Source organism: Piliocolobus tephrosceles, chromosome 7 (assembly GCF_002776525.5).
Source record: "Piliocolobus tephrosceles isolate RC106 chromosome 7, ASM277652v3, whole genome shotgun sequence".
NCBI lineage: Eukaryota > Metazoa > Chordata > Mammalia > Primates > Cercopithecidae > Piliocolobus > Piliocolobus tephrosceles.
Window position 1 is genome coordinate 123,902,918 of NC_045440.1, and position 22,025 is coordinate 123,924,942.

General features: G+C 35.3%; 2 protein-coding genes across 4 annotated transcripts in view; one reads left to right on the forward strand and one right to left on the reverse strand.

Moving 5' to 3' along the window:
• The window catches only part of MRPL13 (mitochondrial ribosomal protein L13), a 48,767-nt gene extending 42,484 nt beyond the window's left edge, over window positions 1–6,283 (reverse strand). The window contains exons 1-2 of the mRNA XM_023224698.1: window positions 5,946–6,283; window positions 4,066–4,189 (exon numbers count right to left, since the gene is read on the reverse strand). Coding sequence (XP_023080466.1) covers window positions 4,066–4,189; window positions 5,946–5,972 — 151 coding nt within the window. The 5' untranslated portion in view covers window positions 5,973–6,283. The remainder of the gene's footprint in view (window positions 1–4,065; window positions 4,190–5,945) is intronic.
• MTBP (MDM2 binding protein) overlaps window positions 6,274–22,025 on the forward strand; it is a 78,312-nt gene continuing 62,560 nt past the window's right edge. For 2 of the 3 annotated variants that reach the window (XM_023224685.1, XM_023224676.1), the window contains exons 1-9: window positions 6,274–6,465; window positions 7,321–7,401; window positions 11,865–11,938; window positions 12,033–12,184; window positions 14,404–14,462; window positions 15,974–16,118; window positions 17,092–17,209; window positions 19,900–20,034; window positions 21,837–21,931. In XM_023224685.1, coding sequence (XP_023080453.1) covers window positions 6,348–6,465; window positions 7,321–7,401; window positions 11,865–11,938; window positions 12,033–12,184; window positions 14,404–14,462; window positions 15,974–16,118; window positions 17,092–17,209; window positions 19,900–20,034; window positions 21,837–21,931 — 977 coding nt within the window. In that variant the 5' untranslated portion in view covers window positions 6,274–6,347. The remainder of the gene's footprint in view (window positions 6,466–7,320; window positions 7,402–11,864; window positions 11,939–12,032; window positions 12,185–14,403; window positions 14,463–15,973; window positions 16,119–17,091; window positions 17,210–19,899; window positions 20,035–21,836; window positions 21,932–22,025) is intronic. The other variant, XM_023224692.1, reaches the window with a different exon arrangement.

Here is a 22,025-nt window from a genome sequence, read left to right on the forward strand (position 1 = left end):
GCCACAACAGCTCTTCTGGTATCCTAGCAGAATGCCTATTCATCCATATCTAAGAGACACTTTTGCAATGACAACCTGGTAATAAGGAAACAGAACTTTGAGTAGACAGATAGTACTATATTTGGAGATAGAAATTAGGTGACTGCTACTAATTGCACTTTTCTTCAAATTTTGTATTACTTGCATTTCTGCAGAGACAACCTAAGAGATCTCATTTATTATCTGCTGATACCATTGCTAAGGAAAAAAGCAGCAGGAATACTCAGTACAAGTGGTTAGTATCACCAGAGTGAAGTGGAATGGGGAATTTCCTACATGAGAAACAGGTGCCTAAGTTCTAGTCCCAGTTGTATTATAATATAGCTGAATAGCAATGAAATCCTGATGAAAATGCTGTGACCAGAGGTTCAGAGGAATCTAACTCCGTATCTCACCCAGAAGCAGTGGTTCAGTATTCACTAACCCAGTGTTCACAGGATAACTACAGGGAACAAGAACTGACTACTCACAAAACATCTATTTGAAAGTGTCATTCCACAAACGATTTCTGGCAAGCATCTATGATGGGCCAGACATTGTACTGGGGGGTGCTTGAAAAACAAAGATTAACAAGACAAAACCTCAGATTCATATTATATACTCACAGATTTCAGAGTGTGGGTTTATTTTGATCTTACTGAAATTTTCATTAGGTAGAGAAAAAAGGTTAGAGCAGCATAAATCTTTGCTCTTGCCCAAATCAAATCATTTGGAATATCCTTCCTCTTAGCTCCACAGATCCAAAAATCTGACTTAGCTTCAATGTCAGAGCACTGACTAAAAGTATTTTCTTCATTTTCACAACTGGAATTCATAAATGCAAGCGCATTCACTTAACAAACATTTCTTACATTCCAACTATGTGTCAAGCACTATTACAGGTACTAGGGACACTGCTGTGTACAAAATAGGCAACATTTTTTGTGCTCTGGAAACTTAGTCTAGTGAAGGAAGGTAGATAATAAACAGATACTTACATAACATTTCAGGTGATACATGAACACTATTTTTTTTTTAAAGCAAGGAAAAGGTATACAGAGTGAAAGGGTGAGCAGAGGAATCAGGGAAGGCCTCTCTCAGAATATAAATGCCTGAGCAGAAATCTGAAATACATGAAGAAATGAGCTATGCAGATATCTGGTAAAGAATATCTAGGCAGAGGGAACACAGTGTGAAAAGGGCCTAAGGGCTGGGCATGGTGGCTCACTTTGGGAGGCCAAGGTGGATGGATCACTTGCAATCAGAAGTTCAACACCAGCCTGGCAACATGGTGAAACCCCGTCTCTACTAAAAATACAAACTTAGTCGGGTGTGGTAGCATATGCCTGTAATCCCAGCTTCTTGGGAGGCTGAGGCAGGAGAAATGCGTGAATCCAGGAGGCGGAGGTTGCAGTGAGCCAAGATCGGGTCACTGCACTCTAGCCTGGGCAACAAAGTGAGACTCTGTCTCAAAAAAAAAAAAAGGCATAAGGCAAAAATGTGCTTGGCAGGCAAGTTAATGGAACAGCACAGCCCTGAATGGACTGACAGAAATAATTAATTAAATAGTAAATAAATTAAAAAAGGAAAGAAAGTCAGAAAGGTAACAGGGACCATATTATTTAAGTTCTTGTAGGACACACAGAAATTTCATTTGGAGAAGATAACTGTAGTTGATCTATGGAGAAAAAATTACATGGAGGCAATGGCAGAAGAAAACAGATCACAGTGAGACAGTTTTTGGAATAACAACAGGATAGAGCACAGCAGTTTAAAATCAGGGTAGAGGGAGAGATGATGAGAGGTGCCAGAGTTCAGATATACTTTTTTCTAATATATTTTTAAATATGTGTGTGTATGTATATATATATATATGAAATGAAAAGGATGCTTGTTTTAGTTTTTATTTTTTTGGTTGAACAAAGAGGAGTTGCAGATAAGACAACGCCTTCAAACCAGAGCAACAAAAAGAATAGTGATGCTATTAATTGAGATGGTAAACTGGGAAGGAACAGGTTGCTTTGGGTGAAGTAGACAAGAAGTAAGACATCTCCAAATGGACTTATTCATTGGAGATGTCTACTAGACACTAGAAAAATTTGCTTAATAGAAATTTGTATATGTGAGTCTAGGATACAGGGAAGGGGTCAAAACTGGAGATTTAAATTTGGGAGGCATTAATATATAGATGATTTTTAGATACATGAGACATAATGCAATCATCTAAGGCATGGGGCCTTCGGCACTTCAAGGACTGGGCCCTAAGGCACTTCCAATTTTTGGTGAGAAGAGCATTGGAGAGTTTAGAAAGCTGAGGATAGCCAAGGGTACTAAGAAAGGGAGAAGAAACAGGGAAACAAGTGAATCCAGGGAAGCAAGTGAAGAATGTGTTTCAAGAAGAAAGTTCTCTAGATGAAAATTAGCCTGCACTCCTCAAAAGGTTGAGAAGAAAATAAAAGAAGGATTATTCTAGATTAAGAGACTAAAGGAGCATAACAACCAAAGACAATACATAAACCTAGGTTGCATCCTGGTTCAAAAAAATAATAGCTATAAGAAACATACTTGGGACAACCAGAGAAATTTAAAAATGCACTGAACATTAGACCATCTAATTAAAGTACTGTTTATTTTCTTACGTGTGTCAATGGCATTCTGGTTACATAGAGAGTATCTTTATTTTTAGGAGATGTACGCTGAAGTATTTTGGGGGAATTATAATGGCATCTGCAATGTATTTTCAAATGGTTTAATAAAAAATATATGATAAAATGTTAACAACTGTATTTAGGTGGAGAGTATAAAGAAATTCATTGTACTATTCTTTGACCTTTTCTGATAGTTTGAAACCTTTTATAATAAAAGTAAGAAAAAAGCAAAGGACAAACAACTCAGTGGAAGAATTTGCAAAAGACATGCATAGACATTTCACAGAAGAGGAGGCTATAAAGACCAATAAATGAAAAGATGCTCAGCCAGTCGTATTTGTCATCAGGAAAATGCAAATTGAAATCACAAAGCAAGCATTTTACATCTACCAGAATAGTCAAAATTAAGAAGAATGAACATATCAAGTGTTATTGAAGATGAGGAGTAATGGAAACTCTTGCATGCTACTGGCATGATACAGACTCAATTTCTATGGACCTTAAAACCCAGTAATTCCTGTTCTTTGGGCATACCTTGGAAAAATTCTTCCATGTATACTAGGAAAATGGCACAAGAATATTGATAGCAACATTAATGTAATATAACATAATGGCAAAAAAACTGGAAACAAACCAATGCTGAGTGTATTCATTTCACCATTATAATTGTTATTATGGTTAATTTCCTTTAAAATATCACATATTTTTATATACACATCTTTGTATGTTTAATATATTGCACAATAAAAGCTAAATAAAAATGTGATCAATTGCAGCAAATGCTGTTGACAAGTCAACCAGTATGAGGACTAAAAACTGACATCTGGATCTGGCCATGAAGTGCTGGGGTAAATGAGGTCTATCAAAAACTATCTGTAAGCAGAAATCTTCTAGAATGAAAACAACTTTTTAATTTTATTTTGGAAAAAGGATACAGAAAAGCAAGTCTATTAATCTTATTAGTGAAAATAAGCTTCCCATACCTAGCTAGCACCATATATTTTTCTAGGGGAAATGATGTTTTTAGAAGAGAGGACAAAATTATTTCCCTTAAAAACTCTTTATATGCACGTCATCATGTGAAAGGACATACATAAAAGTGAAAGTTTAAGTCATGGGGCAATTCAGGTTATTTCTGAGTGTTAAAAGAAGGGCTATTAATAATTTTGCTGGGCAGTGGCATAAAATATGCTTGTTCTGGGTAAAGTGATCCATATGGTTTTCCCGTGAATAAGCCAAATTCAGTTTAGGGCACCAGTATGGTTTCAGCAAGAATGGAATACAGGATCCTCAGGAAAAATAAAAAGGGTCCTTAAACTCAGCCCTGTCAAACTTCACCAAGATTCTACTCCGGCATGAAAACTACAGTGGTTAATGACAGGTCTAAAATAATACTTACTCAGTGCATGGTACACAGGTTTATGTAATCCCTGAAGTCTTATTGATGCCATAGCAGCAAGTTTGCCAGGTGGCTGCATTTTCCCATCTAAGAGATACCATATTCTAGCAAAAGTGGCCCATTGCTTGGAAAAAAAAAAGAGAGGAAAAAATAAAGATAATTGTCATTAAAATGGAAATACAGTAATTAAATTTATTATTATATAATATCACATGTTTTCTACAATTAATGTCAACAATTTCTTTGAAAAATAACTCTATTGCTAAAGAATTTTTGTTTTCATTTCTATTTCTGGAAAAGGGTTTTTTTTTTCCTCTAATCATTCTGCAAAGACAAACACAGTAATTATTCCTGCCTGGTTTCCTGTTAGCAATATGACTTACGTTTTGCTATAAATATCCCAAAGATATATTTCCCTTTACATTATGACTTTTTTTTTTGTATAACACATAACAGAATCTGGAGGGGCAATGAGAAGCTTGTAAGAAAGTAGAAGCTGTTTATGAAGGTCTTCAAAAACATTTATATATTAGTAGGTACATTATATTGAAAGCTGAGTGGCCAATTGGAAACTGAAGACGATTCGGAAGTTCAATTCCTGGGGAGAGTAAAATAGAACAGTGTAGTCGGGAAAGTACAGATGGATGATGTGGAATAAATTTCAACTTTAAAAAGTTGCCTGAAATAGTTATCTTTAGGTTACCTCAGGAATAGACCATTGTTTTTACAGTCGTCATCAATGTATTCAAATTCTTAGAAAATTCTAGGCCAGAAAGATCTCCACCAGATGCTTTCTCTATGCATATACACAAGAGGCTAAACAATGCTGGAAAAATAAAACGAGGCTAGCTGGTTTTATTTTAAATTTACTTATCACAACCTCAAACTAATCTACATATAAGAAAAAGGCCAGTTTTTGTCCCCATCCATTGTAGACAAATAGTTTGATACTTTGACAGAAAAAAAACCCAAAAAACTTTAATGAAAAAAATACAAATGCTGGACGATGTCAAATTGCTAAAAAAGTTTTTAAAAGTTTTATTTTACTTCCTGTATTTATCTCATCACAGACAGGCAACAAACAGTCCACGGAAGGAACCACACTTGGAGCGGCACTGGGTTAAGAGTCATCTTAGACCGATATAACCCAAACTAACTCCTATTCTTCCACCTGAAACCTGGTTCAATCTCAGCCTTCCCTATCTCAGTTGATGACACACCCTCCAGGTGTACAAACCAAAAATCCTTGGGGTAATCCTTGTTTCTTCTTTTGCTGTTGGCCTATATTCAATCTTCAGGAAGTCCTATTGACTCCACCTTCAAACAAAACCTGACCACTTTCAATACACTCCATAGGATTTCCAGCGTCTCTGCACCATCACGTCTCGACTGGATTACTGTAATACCCTCCAAACATATTCTTTGCTTCTGGACTCTACTAACCTCTATTTCTGAACAGTCTATTCTCAACCCAGCAGTCAGAGTGCTCCTTTTGACACCAGGTCAGATCATGTTACTCCTTGGATCAAAACCCTCCAATAGGTCCCCATTTTACTCAGTAAAAAAAGCAAAATATTACAACGGCCTACAGTGTCCTATGTGATCCACCTTATTACCTCTGCGACCTGCTCTCCTAATCCTCTTCCCTCAGCCTCACTCCCCCAAAAAAGGGCAGACTGAAAAGAAGAGGGGACGAGTAACAAACGAACGACATTAAGTGCTTGCCAGACTGACGACCCTCTTGTGCTTTCCCAAGGCACCTCTTAGCTGAGGGTCTCGGCTTCCCTGTCGCCCCAGCTTCACCACTTAATCTGCCGGAACCAATGCTCTCCTTCTGCCAGTATAACGAACCCCATCAAGCCATAAGAGTCCGAGCTCACCTGGGACGCCCTAGAGAAACTAGACATGTTTCCCCACTAGCAAGACCGTCCGTCCTTCTCTTAGTAGCCAAGCCGGGTGACTCAGCCTTACTGGCCCGGCGGGAAACGCTAACACCCAAGCAAGACAGTTCCTAGCCCGTCCAGCACTTGTCGGCTTCTCCCCTTCCTCGAGTTTCCTCCAGTCTTCCCCAGGGCATCAATTTCGTCATGAAAGGAGCAGATAATGCAGTTATTTGGGGAGTAACTCCCGAAAATACGGGAGTTACTGGAAAAATGCGGAAACCCGACAGAGGACACAATTTCCAGCCGACCTAAATGAAGGGAACAGGAAGTGCGTCATAGCGCGCGTCTGTTTGGATGTGGAAAGCCGAGACCTAAAATTGGGGGTTGATCTCTGAGGACATGGATCGATACCTGCTTCTGGTGATCTGGGGGGAAGGAAAATTCCCGTCGGCGGCCAGTAGGGAGGCAGAACATGGGCCAGAGGTGTCGTCGGGTGAGGGTACTGAGAAACAGCCGGGTAAGCGCTGGGATGGGAAAGAGCGGGAACGGCTTGTGGAGCGGGGAGGAAGTTTGAGTTTGTGATAAAGTTCTGCTGGAGAGGGATCAATATGTAGTTGTCCCACGAAGCTGGGACTCTATCTGGGATAGAGTTAATGAGGGCTGCAAAAATAGCATCTTCATGGATAAACAGGGACAAATTTCTGGATGCAAGATTCCAGCCCTTAGACGTTCTTGGCATAGTAAATATTTAACTTAATAAATTTTCTATGCCTTAGTAATGGAATTTCCTGGTTTTGGGATATATATATATATATATATGCATTTATTATTTCTGCCCCTGTGTTTCACATGCAGATAATACAGACAAAAACAAGATGGACAAATACCTTGCTGTACTAGAATTTACATCTAATGGGAGGAGACATCCCACATATAAACTAAGTTTCAAAAACAAATGATGAATTTTAAATGATTTTAATTGCTTGCGTTTGCACTGCTTTTTGGTGCACCCGTCTAGACTCAATATTGCCTTCTATGTATTCATTTGTTTCGATCGAACAAGCATTTTGAGGAGTAAATGTATGTGGTTGTGTATAAGGTATTGTGACAGAATTTCCCTTCTCTTTAAAATTATTCTTTTGAGGGGAATTTTGCATTTGTGCTAACTGGCTGGCATGTACAGATCGGGAGCCTTTTCTATTTTCTCTGCTTGCTTTAGATTTACTGTATCAAAACTTGAACAGATCTTGGGTGGCGTGTAGTACTTTTATGCACAACGTACTGGTCTTCACAGCCTCTGATGGTGAAACTGGAGTAAGTTAGATTATGTAAGTCTGGAGCCCTTTGACTTATTCTGTCTTTTCTTTTTCAGATTTCACAGCAGCAAATGTTTATCACCTCTTGAAAAGAAACATTAGTGCTTCAATTAATCCAGAAGATAGTACTTTCCCTGGCAAGTATAATAATCTCCTCTTTTCTCTGGCACAGCATTTGTACTGGAAATTAACTTAATTATTTTGGACCCTAAGGAATACAAGGAAATACTTCTTTACTGTGTACAAGGCACTGAGTTACAGAGGTAACTAAAGGAGTACAAAACTGAAAAATAGATTACTCCTTTCTTCTTGACGCTTGAGTATAATAAAGTTATGAAATGTATTCTAGGTTCTCAGCTTGAGTTTTGCACCTTTTATGAAATTTTCTTGCCTATCTTAGTTCTGTATAAGTAAGGGGAATGTGGCCTTATGAGGATGGTTTTATCCTAAGTAAAAATATATAAATAATGCTTCAACACTGATTTCCTTACCATTTATTTATTTCTGTTCTTAGCTGTTACTGATTCTCTTAACAGTATTTAATAATTACTAAACACAATCAGTTCTTATCTGCTTTGACTTTTTGAAGTATTTTGCTTTTTTGACCAACCCTTACTTTGTAAAAATCTTTCCTCCTTTAGCTTCTATTGGCATTATACAAATGCATTTACTGACTTTGATAGTTACCTTTTCTTTTATTCCCTCTTCTTGTCCTTTACTGGAGAATGTCCTTTAAATGTTCTGAAAATGGAGATGCCAAAACAGACCAATATCTAAAAACTGAAGGAAGTTTCTGTTGATGCAAGGAAGGGTCTGCTCCTTTTGATAAACTTGTAGTTCCTGTGACTGTACAATCTGCACCTTTCTCTTCTTTCATTAGAGAACCTCTTGTCTCTTGGTGTCAGCTAATACCGTTGGGGAATGATTTCTAATATGTATATGTTGCCCTAGCCTGTTTTCCAAGGCCTAGTAGTACTCGTTAATTTTCAAGTTGGTATAATTTTAGTCAATACTACTATTATTGCAGGAAAGATTTTCTTTCATTTGCACCTCAGATGTATATGTAAAAGAGCTCTTGGGAGTATTCTAGGGGTTCTCATGATAAATTTTACTTTCCGCTTGTGTATTTAGGAGTTTCTTATACACACGGTCCTTGTTTTGCATGGTAGTGTGGTACTTTATAATTGATTGTGCAAAGCAATCTTAATATAATAATCAATGAGAAAAATTAGAATTGTCCCATGACCTTTAATATCTTTTGTCAAAACATTAAAAATTCTCTTACTGTTACAAAATTTTATGGAAACAAAAAAATAGTAAAAATAAAATTTATTTTGTACACTATAATTTAAAACCTTAGAAACATTGAGAATTAAAGTGTTTTATTTCCTTGTAAAAGCCTTATCAAGAGTAGTTTGAACAGTGCTTGCCACCTTCGCATCATCACGTAACTTACGATACAGAATGAACATCTTTTCTTTTATTGGCAAATTATCATATTCCAGTTGTGTCAACTTCCAATGTTTTATTCTTCAATTTTTTTTTTCTTTTTTTGAGACAGGGTCCCATTTCGTTGCTCAGGCTGGAGTCCAGTGACCCAATCATGGTTTACTGCAGCCTCAACCTCTCCAGCTCAAGTGATCCTCCTACCTTAGCCTCCTGAGTACCAGGGACTGTAGGCATGAGCCACCACACCTGGCTAATTTTTTAACTTTTGGTAGAGGCAGGGTTTCATTATGTTGCCCAGGCTGGTCTTGAACACCTGAGCTCAAGTAATCCACCTGTGTTGGCCTCGCAAAGTGCTGGGATTACAGATATGAGCCACTGTGCCCAACCTGGACTTTCACTATTGTGAAATATATCTGAGTTCCTTTAATGTTAAGGTTTTTGCTAGCATCATTTTCTCTGGGACATCTCCACCTTTTTCATCAAAAGGTGTTTGTCACAGCAGCTATTTTTAGAATTATATTTACATTAGTTTGAAGATCGCTTTCAGTGTTAGCACTTTTTATTTCTTTGGTGTTTCTTTATCTCTCTCTTTTTTAAAAATTCCCTCATCCATTTATCCACTTTTCTAAAATATCACATGGATTTACACTGGGAAACCGGGAGGCAACACAATTACATCCTTTGCTACCTGTGTGTGAACTGACTGGCACTTGTGCAGTGACCATTCAGTGACATACTTTAAAAGCAGCAACATGATTGGTTACTGATCATGACACACATCTTTTATGTATACAGTGGTTTTGTAGCCTGAGAAGCTTGCAATGAAGTCTTAAACTATGCAGTTATAGTTAATTAATATACTATGGTAACTGAAATTTAAACCAGGTTGTTGGGGAACTGGTGTTATTTAAGCTATAGTAACTGGAACTTGTGCATATCAGAGCCATGAGAATAGAAACTGCCTGCACTGAATTTCCTGCATACTAGGATTTTTGATTTCAGTAATATGGCAAGTTTGAGGGATGGAAAGTACAATATGATTATAATTGGGATAAGGGTGGAGAGGTAGGCATGGCTATTTGGAGGATTTTGTAAATAGTTTCGAGGTGTTTGGATTTTTTCCTAATGGTAATCAGTAGCCATTAAAAGTGTTAATTAAGGAGGAGACATGATCAGATCTGTGCTTTTGAAGTATTCTCCCTGAAGTATAGTAGATGGATTAGAGAAAAGTATAGCTATTTCTGTATAGGGGAATTCTGTAGAAGACCAAATGAGGAATGGGAGAGGCAGCCAGGGTGGAGGAAAATGGGTAGATCTGAAGGAAATTATGGGGGTGGAAGTCACCTACCTTGGCGTTGAATTGGTATGATGTAGAAGAAGGGAAGGATGAGAAAAGAATCAAGGGTGACATTAGGTTTCTGGCATGGGTAACAGCATGATGGTGGCATTTAGTGAGAAAGGAGAACCAGATTTGGAAGGAATATGACATGTTCAATTTGGAACCTGTTAATAGTTGCCTGTAAGATGTCAAAGTAAAAAGTAAAAATGTAAAAATGTTTTACATGTTTATAATGTAAAAATAAAAAAGTAAAAATGTTTTATAAAAGTTGGATACGTGTGTCTGGAACTAAAAATGTAGGAGAGGGCTGGAGATATTCGGTTGTTGCAAAAACAATGGCAAAAAAAGCAATTATTTTGCACCAGTTAATACAAAGTATAGAACTAATGTATAGATGTCAGGTGAAGCCGTGAGAAATGATGGGATTGCTTATGGATAGTAGGAAGAATAGAAAGTCTCAAACTGAATCCCAGTATTTAGAAGAACTGAACACCAGTTTTTAAAAAGAATAAGGAGGAGCCAGAAAGATGGGTGCCACAGAAGCCAAGTGTTTTAAAGAGAAAGTAGTCAAATCTGTCATCTTTTATTTTTCTCTTATGCTGAGAGGTCAAATAACAACAGCACTAAAAACTGCTAGATTTAGTAACAAGTCAGTTATTGGTGACTTTGATGAGTGTTCTTTCAGTGGCATATTGGAGACAAAAAACAGATTAGATTGAAATGCATGTGGAAGGAAGTGGAAAAGTTGATGAGGAAATGGAGACAGTCAGGTGTGGACAGCACCTTCAGAAGTTTATCTTTGAGGAAGAGCTAAGAAAGTGAAGTGGAGATGAATTTAAAGGGACCCCTTTTTAAAAAAAGAAATACTTTGAGAAACACTTGTGTGTATTTAAATGGCAATGACAAAGAACAGACAAAAGGGAGCAGAGTGAAATGCAGGAAAGATAATCAGTGGGCTAGATAATAGAATCAGTGGTCTCGGGAGGTTTGGCCGGTAACATTGAATTGGAAGGACAGTGCCTCTTACACATTAAAGGGGAGGAAAGAGGAAAGACTTAATGGGAGTGCAAGTTGAGTTGTATGTTTCCTGAGAGGATGTTATTGGAATTATTACCTGATAGTTTCTATTTTGTTAAGGTGGTAGGAGTCTTCTGCTGAGATTGTTGGAAGAAAGTGGTAATAAGAATTTAGCATCTTACCTCGCTTCCTCCATTAGTTAAGCCTCAGTTACTACTTTACTTCTTCCTTTTTTGAGTCCAATTTCTATACACAGCTCTAAATTCTTTATGACTCCTTGACACATACCCTGGGGTGACCCTTAATTTTATATCCTCCTATCTGTTCTCCAAGAAGAGCATCTTCCTTATATTTAGGCTGGGGTTGCTCTTTAACGCCTCTGTCTCTAGTTGGGCTGAACCAACCTGCATGGTCTTTGGAGAAGGAATTGTTTTCACTAAAATGACTTACATGGTTTTGTGTTACTCAGTGGTAATTGAGTAGCTGTATTTTCAACATCTTTATGGTAGATTGTAATCCGTGTGAAATGATGATTAAAATAATAAAAAATAATAATATGGATTTTGAATTGTGAAAAACGAAAGCCAAGTATTTATTGTGAGTAAAGAATTTTGCTCTTGAGGTAGATTATTCTATTTCAATTTTTAGCAGAGATTTTTAAAAGATCCACATATATATGTTGGATAATTATGTAATATGTTTCAAAATGATGGTCTCTAAGTACAGTATATGTGCTGTGTCATCTGCTTATTTATGGTGTGCCTTTCTAATAATAAGTGTGATTTTATTTTTAAGCCTGTTCAGTGGGTGGTATACCTGGTTCCAAGAAGTGGTTCTTTGCAGTGCAGGCAATATATGGATTTTATCAGGTAATATAAATTAAAAAATAGCTATTAGTGAATGTCTTTACTAATATAAATAATTTCATGATCCATTATTTAATACAATCTTTTGATTTATTAGTTTTGTAGTTCTGATTGGCAAGAGATACCTTTCGATACAGAAAAAGATAAAATTGAAGATGTTCTTCAAACAAATATCGAAGAATGCTTGAGTGCTGTTGAGTGTTTTGAAGAAGAAGATAGTAATAGCAGGGAATCATTATCCTTGGCTGAGTATGCTTATATGGTTTTTGGATTATCATTAAAATACTTAATATTAGACAGTTATTTTAATCCATGAGAATGAAGATTATATATTTTAGCATCTTTACTGAAGAAATTCTAGTTAATTGAAATTTTCAACTCTTCACTTTGGAAGACATAAGGCAATTTGGGCCTTTTATTTGAATAACATTCTTTAAAATGCATGTTTCTTAAGCTTACATAATGTCAAGAATCATAAAAAGTCGTATTTTAATTGGCATGTTACTTTCTTGAAGATAAATTCTGCCTAATATTTTATTTTTAATATTTTATTTTTGAAACAGGGTCTTGCTCTGTCACCCAGGCTGCAGTGCAGTGTTGCAGTCATGGCTGCCTGCAGCCTTGACTTTCTGGGCTCAAGCGATCCTCTGACCTCAGCTTCCAGAGTAGCTGGAACTACAGGTGTGCACCACCACACCCAGCTAATTTTTGTATTTTTTTTTTTTTTAGAGATATTATTTCGCCATGTTGCTCAGACTGGTCTCAAATTCCTGAGTTCAAGCAAACTGCCTGCCTTGACCTCCCAAAGTGCTGGGAGTACAGCTGTGAGCCACCGTGCCTGGCCAATAATGTATTTTAAAAGTTTAAATAGAAATGTTGTTTAATGTTAATAGCTAGCATTCATACCAAAGTATCATTTTCATTTTGCTATTTGAGGCCGAAATATGTGACTTCTTTAATTTATGTGTATTTGCAGCATTTCAGGTACCTTTTAAAATCCATAAAGAGTTTGTGAGGATTATATATACATGATTGAGTTCACGTTTAGGTTTTTTTGAATTGTGGTACAATATGTAAGTTGATCCAGGTGACGTAAGTTGTGATAGTAATTTTTCTCTTTCTTGAAATATCCCTCCTCTTATAATTAATACCTCTTATTTTAGTCTTTCATGACATTTCATGACAAAACTGCTCTTATTGTAGTGGTCACATATTATATCTGTAAGTAGTTGTAGACTTAAAAAATTTCATTTTCCTTTTTCCAGATCATATTTGTTTGTTCTGATTAATAAAAGGAGACCTTTCAGAACCAGAGAAATATCACTGAACCAAGGAGGTAGACTTTATTTACACAATCTTAGGCCGGTCATGTAACTTCTCTGGTCCTTTGTTTTCTCATCCGTAAAGTATTGAAGTACTTTTAGGTGATTTCTCAGGTGCTTTCATTTACCCTTAAAAACTCGTATCATCCCATATGTTTTCCTACCACTGTTAAAGTATAAACGTTTCTGATAAGTGACCTAATAATTATTTCCACAAGAGGGAGCTTGAAAACTAGAGTTTATGTAAGATGCCTTAAGTTTCTAAGATGATGGTGGGTTTATAATAAAGGATTTAAGTACCTTTATGCTATATAATAAAAAATTGTATCATATAGATAAAACTAATCCATTTTGAAGGATCTGAGGAGGGCATCATATTCTTTAGTCAAGACTGTTAAATAAATCATGTCCTTTTTTATTAAACACTTAGCATTTTCTTATTTTTAAGATTCAGAAAAGTGGGTGGGTGCAGTGGCTCATGCCTGTAATGCCAGCACTTTGGGAGGCTGAGGCAGGTGGATGACTTGAGCCCAGGAGTTTGGGACCAGCCTGGGTACCATGGCAGAACCCTGTATCTACAATAAATAAAAAAATTAGCCAGGCATGGTGGCATGTGCCTGTAGTCCCAACAATCCCAGCTATGCAGGAGGCTGAGGTGGGAGGATCACCTGAGCCTGTAGGATTGAGACTGCAGTGAGCTGTGATCATGCCACTGCACTCCAGACTGGGTGACAGAGTGAGACCCTGTCTCAAAAAAATCCCCAAAACCAAAAATAAATAAATAAATAAAAGATTCCAAAAAAATGTTTGGTTTGTTATGATTTATATTTAATATGCTAGTTATAATTTAGGGAGTTTTATTCCCTTTGTTTGTTTGTTTTTGGGGTGTGGGTAAGAACTTGTACTCAGAGTTTGAATCCTAGCTTCTGTACATACTAATTATGTAACTTTAGGCAAGTTATTTAAAGTGGAGATAATAATGGTATTATAGTAGTACCTCCTGGAATTGTCACAAAGATAAAATGAGATTATACATCTAACCTGTTTGTGTCTGTGCAACAATCTTTTTAGTTAATAGTACCTATTATGATTATATATAAATGTATTTGTGGGTTTTTTTTTCCCTAACTTACCCTTTTATTTTAGTCTCTATGAAGAAGCTGCAGAAAATTTGCATCAGTTATCAGACAAGCTTCCTGCTCCTGGTAATATTTTATGACTACTTCCAATAATTTGTATCTTATCTTATTACACTTTTTATGAATAAGTGATAAATTCATTCTTTATGTTAGTGTTCTCACTTTAATCTTTAAATTAAAAATTGCAAAACAATTTACAATTGAAGTTGATACAGAATGTACTCCATTAGAGTACATTACTGAGATGTAGCAGTTCTTTTCATTGTTTTCATTTAGTTAGGCAAAAATTAAATAATTATCTCTGTTTATTTAGTTATTACTGAAGAAGAATCTACTACAGACTGTTGTTTTTCAGAGTATGTTCTGTAGAAGACTAATCCTATAAATAGCTCTTTAAAAAAGAGATTATTTAACCTTGATAATTTGGATAACATTCTTTTATGGTGAAGTTACTATATGCATTATCAAATGGAATGTCATACCATAAAAGAAGGCGTTTCTTCAGCTTTTTTTTATATATTTTTTTCCCATAGTGGAAACAATACTTTGTGAAATACTGTATCATAGTATTCCTAAAACTGTTTTTTTCTTTTTTCCTTTGTGTTAATCAAGTAGCTGTCATGTAATATTTGGTACAGTTGGCATCCACAAATCCTTTGAAGAGTATTCTTTTCTGAATACTTTGTTTATTGAGGGTCATTATTAAGTAAATATTTGTACTAGGAGCCAGGTGTACCATGATGAATAGAGCATCTGTGATTAACATAAAGAAGCTTATAGCTTATAGTCAGTCTGATCTCTGTATTCAAGGAGATCATATATTAGTACAAAAAGCCCCACATAGAAAAATAACTGAATGAGTTGACCGACATATCAACTTTTAAAATGAAATGTGTTGAGTTCAAAGGATGCACTGAAATATTACATAGTTGTCTTGGCAAATTAGAATACTTTGATTATCAAATTTAGCTCCAGTTTGTTTCATTTTGATTTTTGTAGTCCTTCAGGAAATTTATAATTTTATAAAATTTAAAGTTTTGTGAAGTTATTGTTTCTCAGGATCCAATGATGATGTCAGTGTAATTGGTTTTCTGAGTGTTTTATTGTCCTTTATAAAAGAGACATCATTTATTTGAACATTACAGTTTTGCACTAATTCATTCTCTTTTGGATAACAAAATTATGTTTAGAAAAATATAATGAAATTGCACAGGTTTGTTTTTCTCTGTTGAGTACAATAGCATTGATGATCTTAAGAGCAATGTGTGTAATTAGCCACTGCTGCAGAATTGGCAGGTAGTTATGATATAGTTTATTGTTTTCTAGTATATGCTAGCTATTTCAAGATAACATGGCTATAAATCAAATGATGAACATTTAAAAAGTTTGAATTCCTAAGGACGTATATTGTTTTGAAGAATTTCAGAAATTAAAACTAAAATCTTCCTTTGTCTTCTAAATAAATATAAAATTCAGTTTTCTAAATAAACATAAAATTCAGTTGTTCAGGGTACTATTTTGAGACATTTCAGATCTAACTTTTTAAAAATTACAAAAATGCCTTTTTCTCTTTCTAGGTAGAGCAATGGTAGATATAATACTATTGCCTTCTGATAAAGATCCTCCTAAATTGAAAGACTGTTTACCTACTGTAGGAGCATTAAAACATTTGAGAGAATGGTATTCAGCAAAGATCACTATAGCAGGAAATCATTGTGAAATGTAAGCTTCTTTGTTCATATTTGATTATTGTCTGTGTTGCATTGTCTGTTTTCACAATTAACATACTATTCTGTTTTCAGACTCAGCATTTGAAAATTATTTTAATGTGACAAGATAAGATTTTATGTTATACCATGATTGCACATTTGTGTATTGAGAAGAATCTAGATGTTTCATATTTTGTATTTATGTTTCTGAAATATTGAAGTGTTTAGTAAATATTGATGCTGTTTTACAACCATTACTGAGGATTAATTCTATAAGCACACTGTATGCTTTTGAACATAGATACACTGGATTTGTCATGTTGTATTTGGTTTTCTGTTATGTGCCAATGTAGGAATAAATATACACTGTTGTGTTTTATGATATTTTAGCAAGGATTAATTGTATATCACAATTTTGACCCTTAAATAAGCATTCAATTGGATTTAATAACTTCATGATTTGTTTTCATTCAATGAATGTTTATTGAGCAATACCTTTATGGCAAGTATAGCAATAGATGCTGGTAAGTTAAGAAAGTGAGAAGACATGATCTTTTTCATTGAAGTGCAGCGAGAAACAGGAATGCTAACAGTCAAGATAGTCTGTGATAAGTGCTGTTACAGAATTCCATACAAAGCTGTATGGGGACAATATAGGAGAGCAGTTCTCTTTTTGAAGATAAGGAGGTGACATTGTGCCTGTGTGTGTGTATATCTGACACCTTTAAGCCAATAGTAAGAGGAAAGTCTTTCTTCATCCTTAGTACTAAAGATAATTACTCTAAATTTGTGAGGATGTTGGGACTAAATGAACATGTGACAGCAATTCACTTAGAGACTAACTTAATGGGTGTTTCATATTAGTAGGAAAAATACAGCAATATAAATTTTGCAATTTTGCCTCTTAGGCTTGTAGTTGACTATAATGATTAAATCAGTGAAATGTAAAACCCTGTATTTAATTGTTGCAATCTTTTTTTTTATAGAAACTGTCAGAAAATTGCAGAATACCTTTCTGCTAATGTTGTATCTTTAGAAGATCTCAGAAATGTTATTGACTCAAAGGAATTATGGAGGGGAAAAATACAGATATGGGAAAGAAAGGTAAATGGATTATTCACAGTTTGCCAAGCGGGCCTTTCAATTTTATTTACAACACAGATATTTAAATAAATCTTAACGAAAATGTACCTTATAAAGATATTCTAGACTAGTACTATCTAAGTAGACTTTCTGCAATAATGGAAATGTTCTATATCTATGCTAATACAGTAGCCTACAAACCACTTATTACTACTGAGCACTTTATATGTGAGTAGTTCCACTGATGAACTGAATTTTTATTTGATTTTAATTTACTTTAATTTAGTCATAATAATGTGATTATGTTTTGAGTGCTGCTTCCAGAATATAACGTTCTTTTAAACCATAGAATTTGACATTAATCGAGTTCATGTTGTTTATCCAAATTGCTGTATTTTATTGCATGTGTAAACTACTAGAAAAATTGCTTAGAGCATATTGTCTTCCCATAATACTACCTTAGGTGATCTTTGCTGTTTACTAACCAGCCCTCAGATTTTGAACAAATTTTTTTAACCTTACTGGACCCCAGATTTCTCAATTGTAAGATGAAAATGTTCTATTAGGTGGACTCTTCTAATCCTGAATTTCTATGAAGTTTCTATATCATTTTGATGTCTCTTACTATGAAAGAATGTTTGTGGGTTTTGTAAGTTGTAGTCCATTTTGAAATAAGTGTTCATAGTAATTTATGTGTTTTTGTAAATAGGCAAAACTAACTAAGAAAGTTTCTTAATGTTTGTGTAGGGTAGCATGGGAGCATGAGTAGGCTTTTGAGTTCCTCTAAAGTTTTACTACACTAATTACTACACATTTTTTTCTTTTTTAATTCACCCTTAGTAATGGTTTAATAAAATCTCTGATTAGACAACAGGAATCATTGTGGCTGGATTTGTCTTGTTGATTTGCATGTTTGTTCATCCTGATCTCAGAAAGGTTAAATCTGCAGGTGAACTCTCTCTGCAAGTGTTTTGATATAAACAAAAAAAGCCCCACATAGGCTGGGTGCGGTGGGTGGCTCACGCCTGTAATCGCAGCACTTTGGGATGCCAAGGCGAACACATCACGAGATCAGGAGATCAAGACCATCCTGGCTAACACGGTGAAATCCCATCTCTACTAAAAATACAAAAAATTAGCTGGGTGTGGTAGCAGGCGCCTGTAGTGCCAGCTACTCGGGAGGCTGAGGCAGGAGAATGGTGTGAACCCGGGAGGCGGAGGTTGGAGTGAGCTGAGATCGTGCCACTGCACTCCAGCCTGGGCGACAGAACAAGACTCCGTCTCAAAACCCCAATAAACAACAAAAAACCCTACATAGCCAAGTGGAAGAGTGGAAGATACAGTTTGCTAGAATTGCTTTTGTATGTTTTCTGAAACTGCATGTTTACATACAAGAAAGATAATGGCAGAGTTATTTTCATGAGATTCTTTTATTCTCTTGAATAGGAAATTAAATGTCCATAAATTAAATACATAAATTACTATGAACACTTATTTCAAAATGGACATGACTTACAAAACCTACAAACATTCTTTCATAGTAAGAGATGTCAAAATGAAATAGAAACTTCATAGAAATTCAGGATTAGAAGAGTCCACATAATACAACATCCACGTAATACAAGCATTTAAAACTTGAAATCACTTTTTTTTGATAGAAAACAACTTTTTAGTCAAGAGGCATTATGGTGATTAAGGACATCGATTCTAGAGTTATATTGCCTACAATCAAATCCCAACTCTTTTTTCTTTCTAGTTCAACGTAGCCTGATGTGTAATGCTTAGCCTCTTGGTGCTGCATTTGTCTTTGTCTGTAAGATGATGATAATAGTTCCTATCTCATAGGTTTTTGTGAAGATTAAATTATTCAAAGCACAGAGTAACCACTCAGTAAGCGTTAGCTATCACTGTTGCTGTGGCTACCATTACTATTATTAGCATCCTTGCTATTACTACTTCTGCAGTAATTGATCTTATCAGCAGCATTTATCAAAGACAAACTATGTGAGACACTGTACTAAGGATCTAGTAAGGCATAAGATAGAGCCAGGTGCGGTGGCTCACGCCTGTAATCCCAGCACTTTGGGAAGCCGAGGTGAGTGGATCACCCAAGGTCAGGAGTTCAAGACCAGCCTGGCCAACATGGTGAAACCCTGTCTCTACTAAAAATACTAAAAATTAGCCGAGCATGGTGGCAGTTCCCTATAATCCCAACTACTCAGGAGGCTGAGGCAGGAGAATCACTTGAACCAAGGAGGTGGAGATTACAGTTAGGCAAGATCGTGCCGCTGTACTCCACCCTGGGCCACAAGAGTGAAACTCCGTCTCAAAGCCAAAAAAGAAAAAAAAAAAAACAACAAAAGGAACAAGACAGACAGCTTCTGTCTTTGCATAACTTACAGACTGGTAGGAAGCCAGATATTGAACAATGCAAAGGAGGTTGTTTGGTCCTGTGGCTGCGTAGAATGAGCTTGACATACTCTTGCCAGCTGGTAAAGAGCCAATGAGAGCTTTTCATGAAAAACTGAAAAATTGATGTGTAAGTTAAAATAGGATGTATACCTAAATGTAAGAAGCACACTTTTGAGCTGAGGACTCAAAAATAAATTTATACATGGGTTTCCCCTCAACTTTTACATTGTAATAAGATGTATTAATCTTATAGCATTATTCATGATACTTGTAACTGTGTTTTCTTGGTCTCTTTTCAGTTTGGATTTGAAATTAGTTTTCCTGAATTTTGTTTAAAGGGAGTCACACCTCAGAATTTTAGTACATCTAACTTAAATACTGACTTCCTTGCCAAAAAGATAATACCATCAAAGGATAAGAATATTTTGCCAAAGGTAATTGTGTTTAATTTTTTTGTGTGATCATTCATGTGTATTTTTGTTCCTATAAAATATGTTTGAATCTTGAATTAATATTATTAATATATGTGCTTAAGTGTGCTCACTAGCATAGTTTTTAATATGATTAAGTACTTCAGTTATACTGTGTCATCAGCATTAAATTTTGGTGATATTGTCATTGTTTTAGATGTTTAAAGATATGTAATGATACTAAATGAGTATAGTTCTGAAACCACCTTTGGTTTGGACTTTACTGTGTGACCTTTCTAAGACTCAGTTTGGAGAGAATATGATGTAGTGAGAAGTGGTGTGTTTTGGTGTTAGGTAAACATGGGTTTGGAACCTGACTGTGCCACCTATAAGTTGTTGTTTATAACCTTGGGTAGATTGATTAACCCATTTGTGAAGTGGAGGCAATAGTAACACACGTATCTTACAAAGTTATGAGGATTATATGAGGTAAGAGTTTAATATCTGACATAGTACCTGACATATGCTTAGCGTACAGTATAAGAAGTATCAGTTCTTGCCCCATATCTTCTATACATTTGTTCTTAAAATGCAAGTAATTATAAAATATAATAATTAGGAAAAGGTTTAGTTGGCTTGTTAAAATTAGAAAAATAACATAAAAAGATATTTATATGAAGGTATCTTAGAATTCACTTTAAAAGAACTAATTTAAGAATGTGGAAATCAGTGGTCATGAAGTTAAAAAGATGTCAAATTGATGGTTAATATTTTCTAATCAAAGGGTGGTACAAACAGAGAGTATAATTTCTGATTTGAACTCATTTCTCCATATTTGTTTAAGTAACTGTGGCCATCTTTCACGGGAATATTAAATTCTTTTCTAAAGATTAGAATAGAAAGATTCATGACCTCAACTTTTCTTCAAGTATGAATAATGTATCCAAATTTTTGCTACTGTTGAAGAGAATCTTTGTGGGTACAACTTCTTCAATAATGTAAACTTCATATTCTCTCTCTGTATATGTATAGACACACACACTGTATAGATACATATGTTTATAGATATATACACACATAATCATATATGGTGAAATTACTCTGCTTTTTACAAGTCTAAAACTTTGTGTAACTTCTTCAAGAAGTGTGCTCTTTTCTTTGCCTTTCATGTGAAGCACATGGCTCCAACTATTGAAATAGCAGCCCTTCAATAACAAATTCTAATTTAGTTTTAGGCTTTACCCAAGAAATATAGTACTGAAATTTTATTTTTTCTGAATGGAGCTTTCTATGTTAATTGGCACATGCTGACTTCACTATCTCTGTAATTTATTTAGTCTTTTTGCTAGAATTTTTTTTTTTTTTTTTTTTTTTTAATGTCACTGTACCACTCAACCTAAGTTCATCCTGGAGTGTCTTTTCTTTCACTTTTTTAGTCTACAGATTCCACCTGCAGAGGTAGGTTGCTAATTTGTTTCTTCAGCGCTATAGCCTATTGTATCACCTGTCTGTCTTGTTGAAGATAAACAGCAAAAGTTGAGAACTGTTGTCCTCTGTTGCTTACCTCCTCCCATACTTATTTTCTCCTGTGAAAGCTCTTCCTGGTTACTAAGTGATCTCCATGTCTGTTTCTCTACCCTGAAAGGTAGAATTGAAATTGAAGAAATTCTGGTCTGCTACAGAATATAGGATTACATACTAGGCATGCATAATGTGTAAAAAGTTTCTTTTTAAGATCCATTTTAAAGTTTTAAACCCTTACTCACTAATTTGTTTACTTTCGTTTATGGTATTTAAATATTACACAATTTTAATTTCTTTTCTAGGTTTTCCATTATTATGGCCCTGCTTTAGAATTTGTGCAGATGATAAAATTATCAGATCTACCCTCCTGCTATATGTCGGACATTGAATTTGAGTTGTATCCTTTCATTTACATGTTCATTTTAGATTACCTTTTCTGTGTCAGGTAGAATGTTCTGGTATTGTCGGGTAAATATACATGTTAGATATAT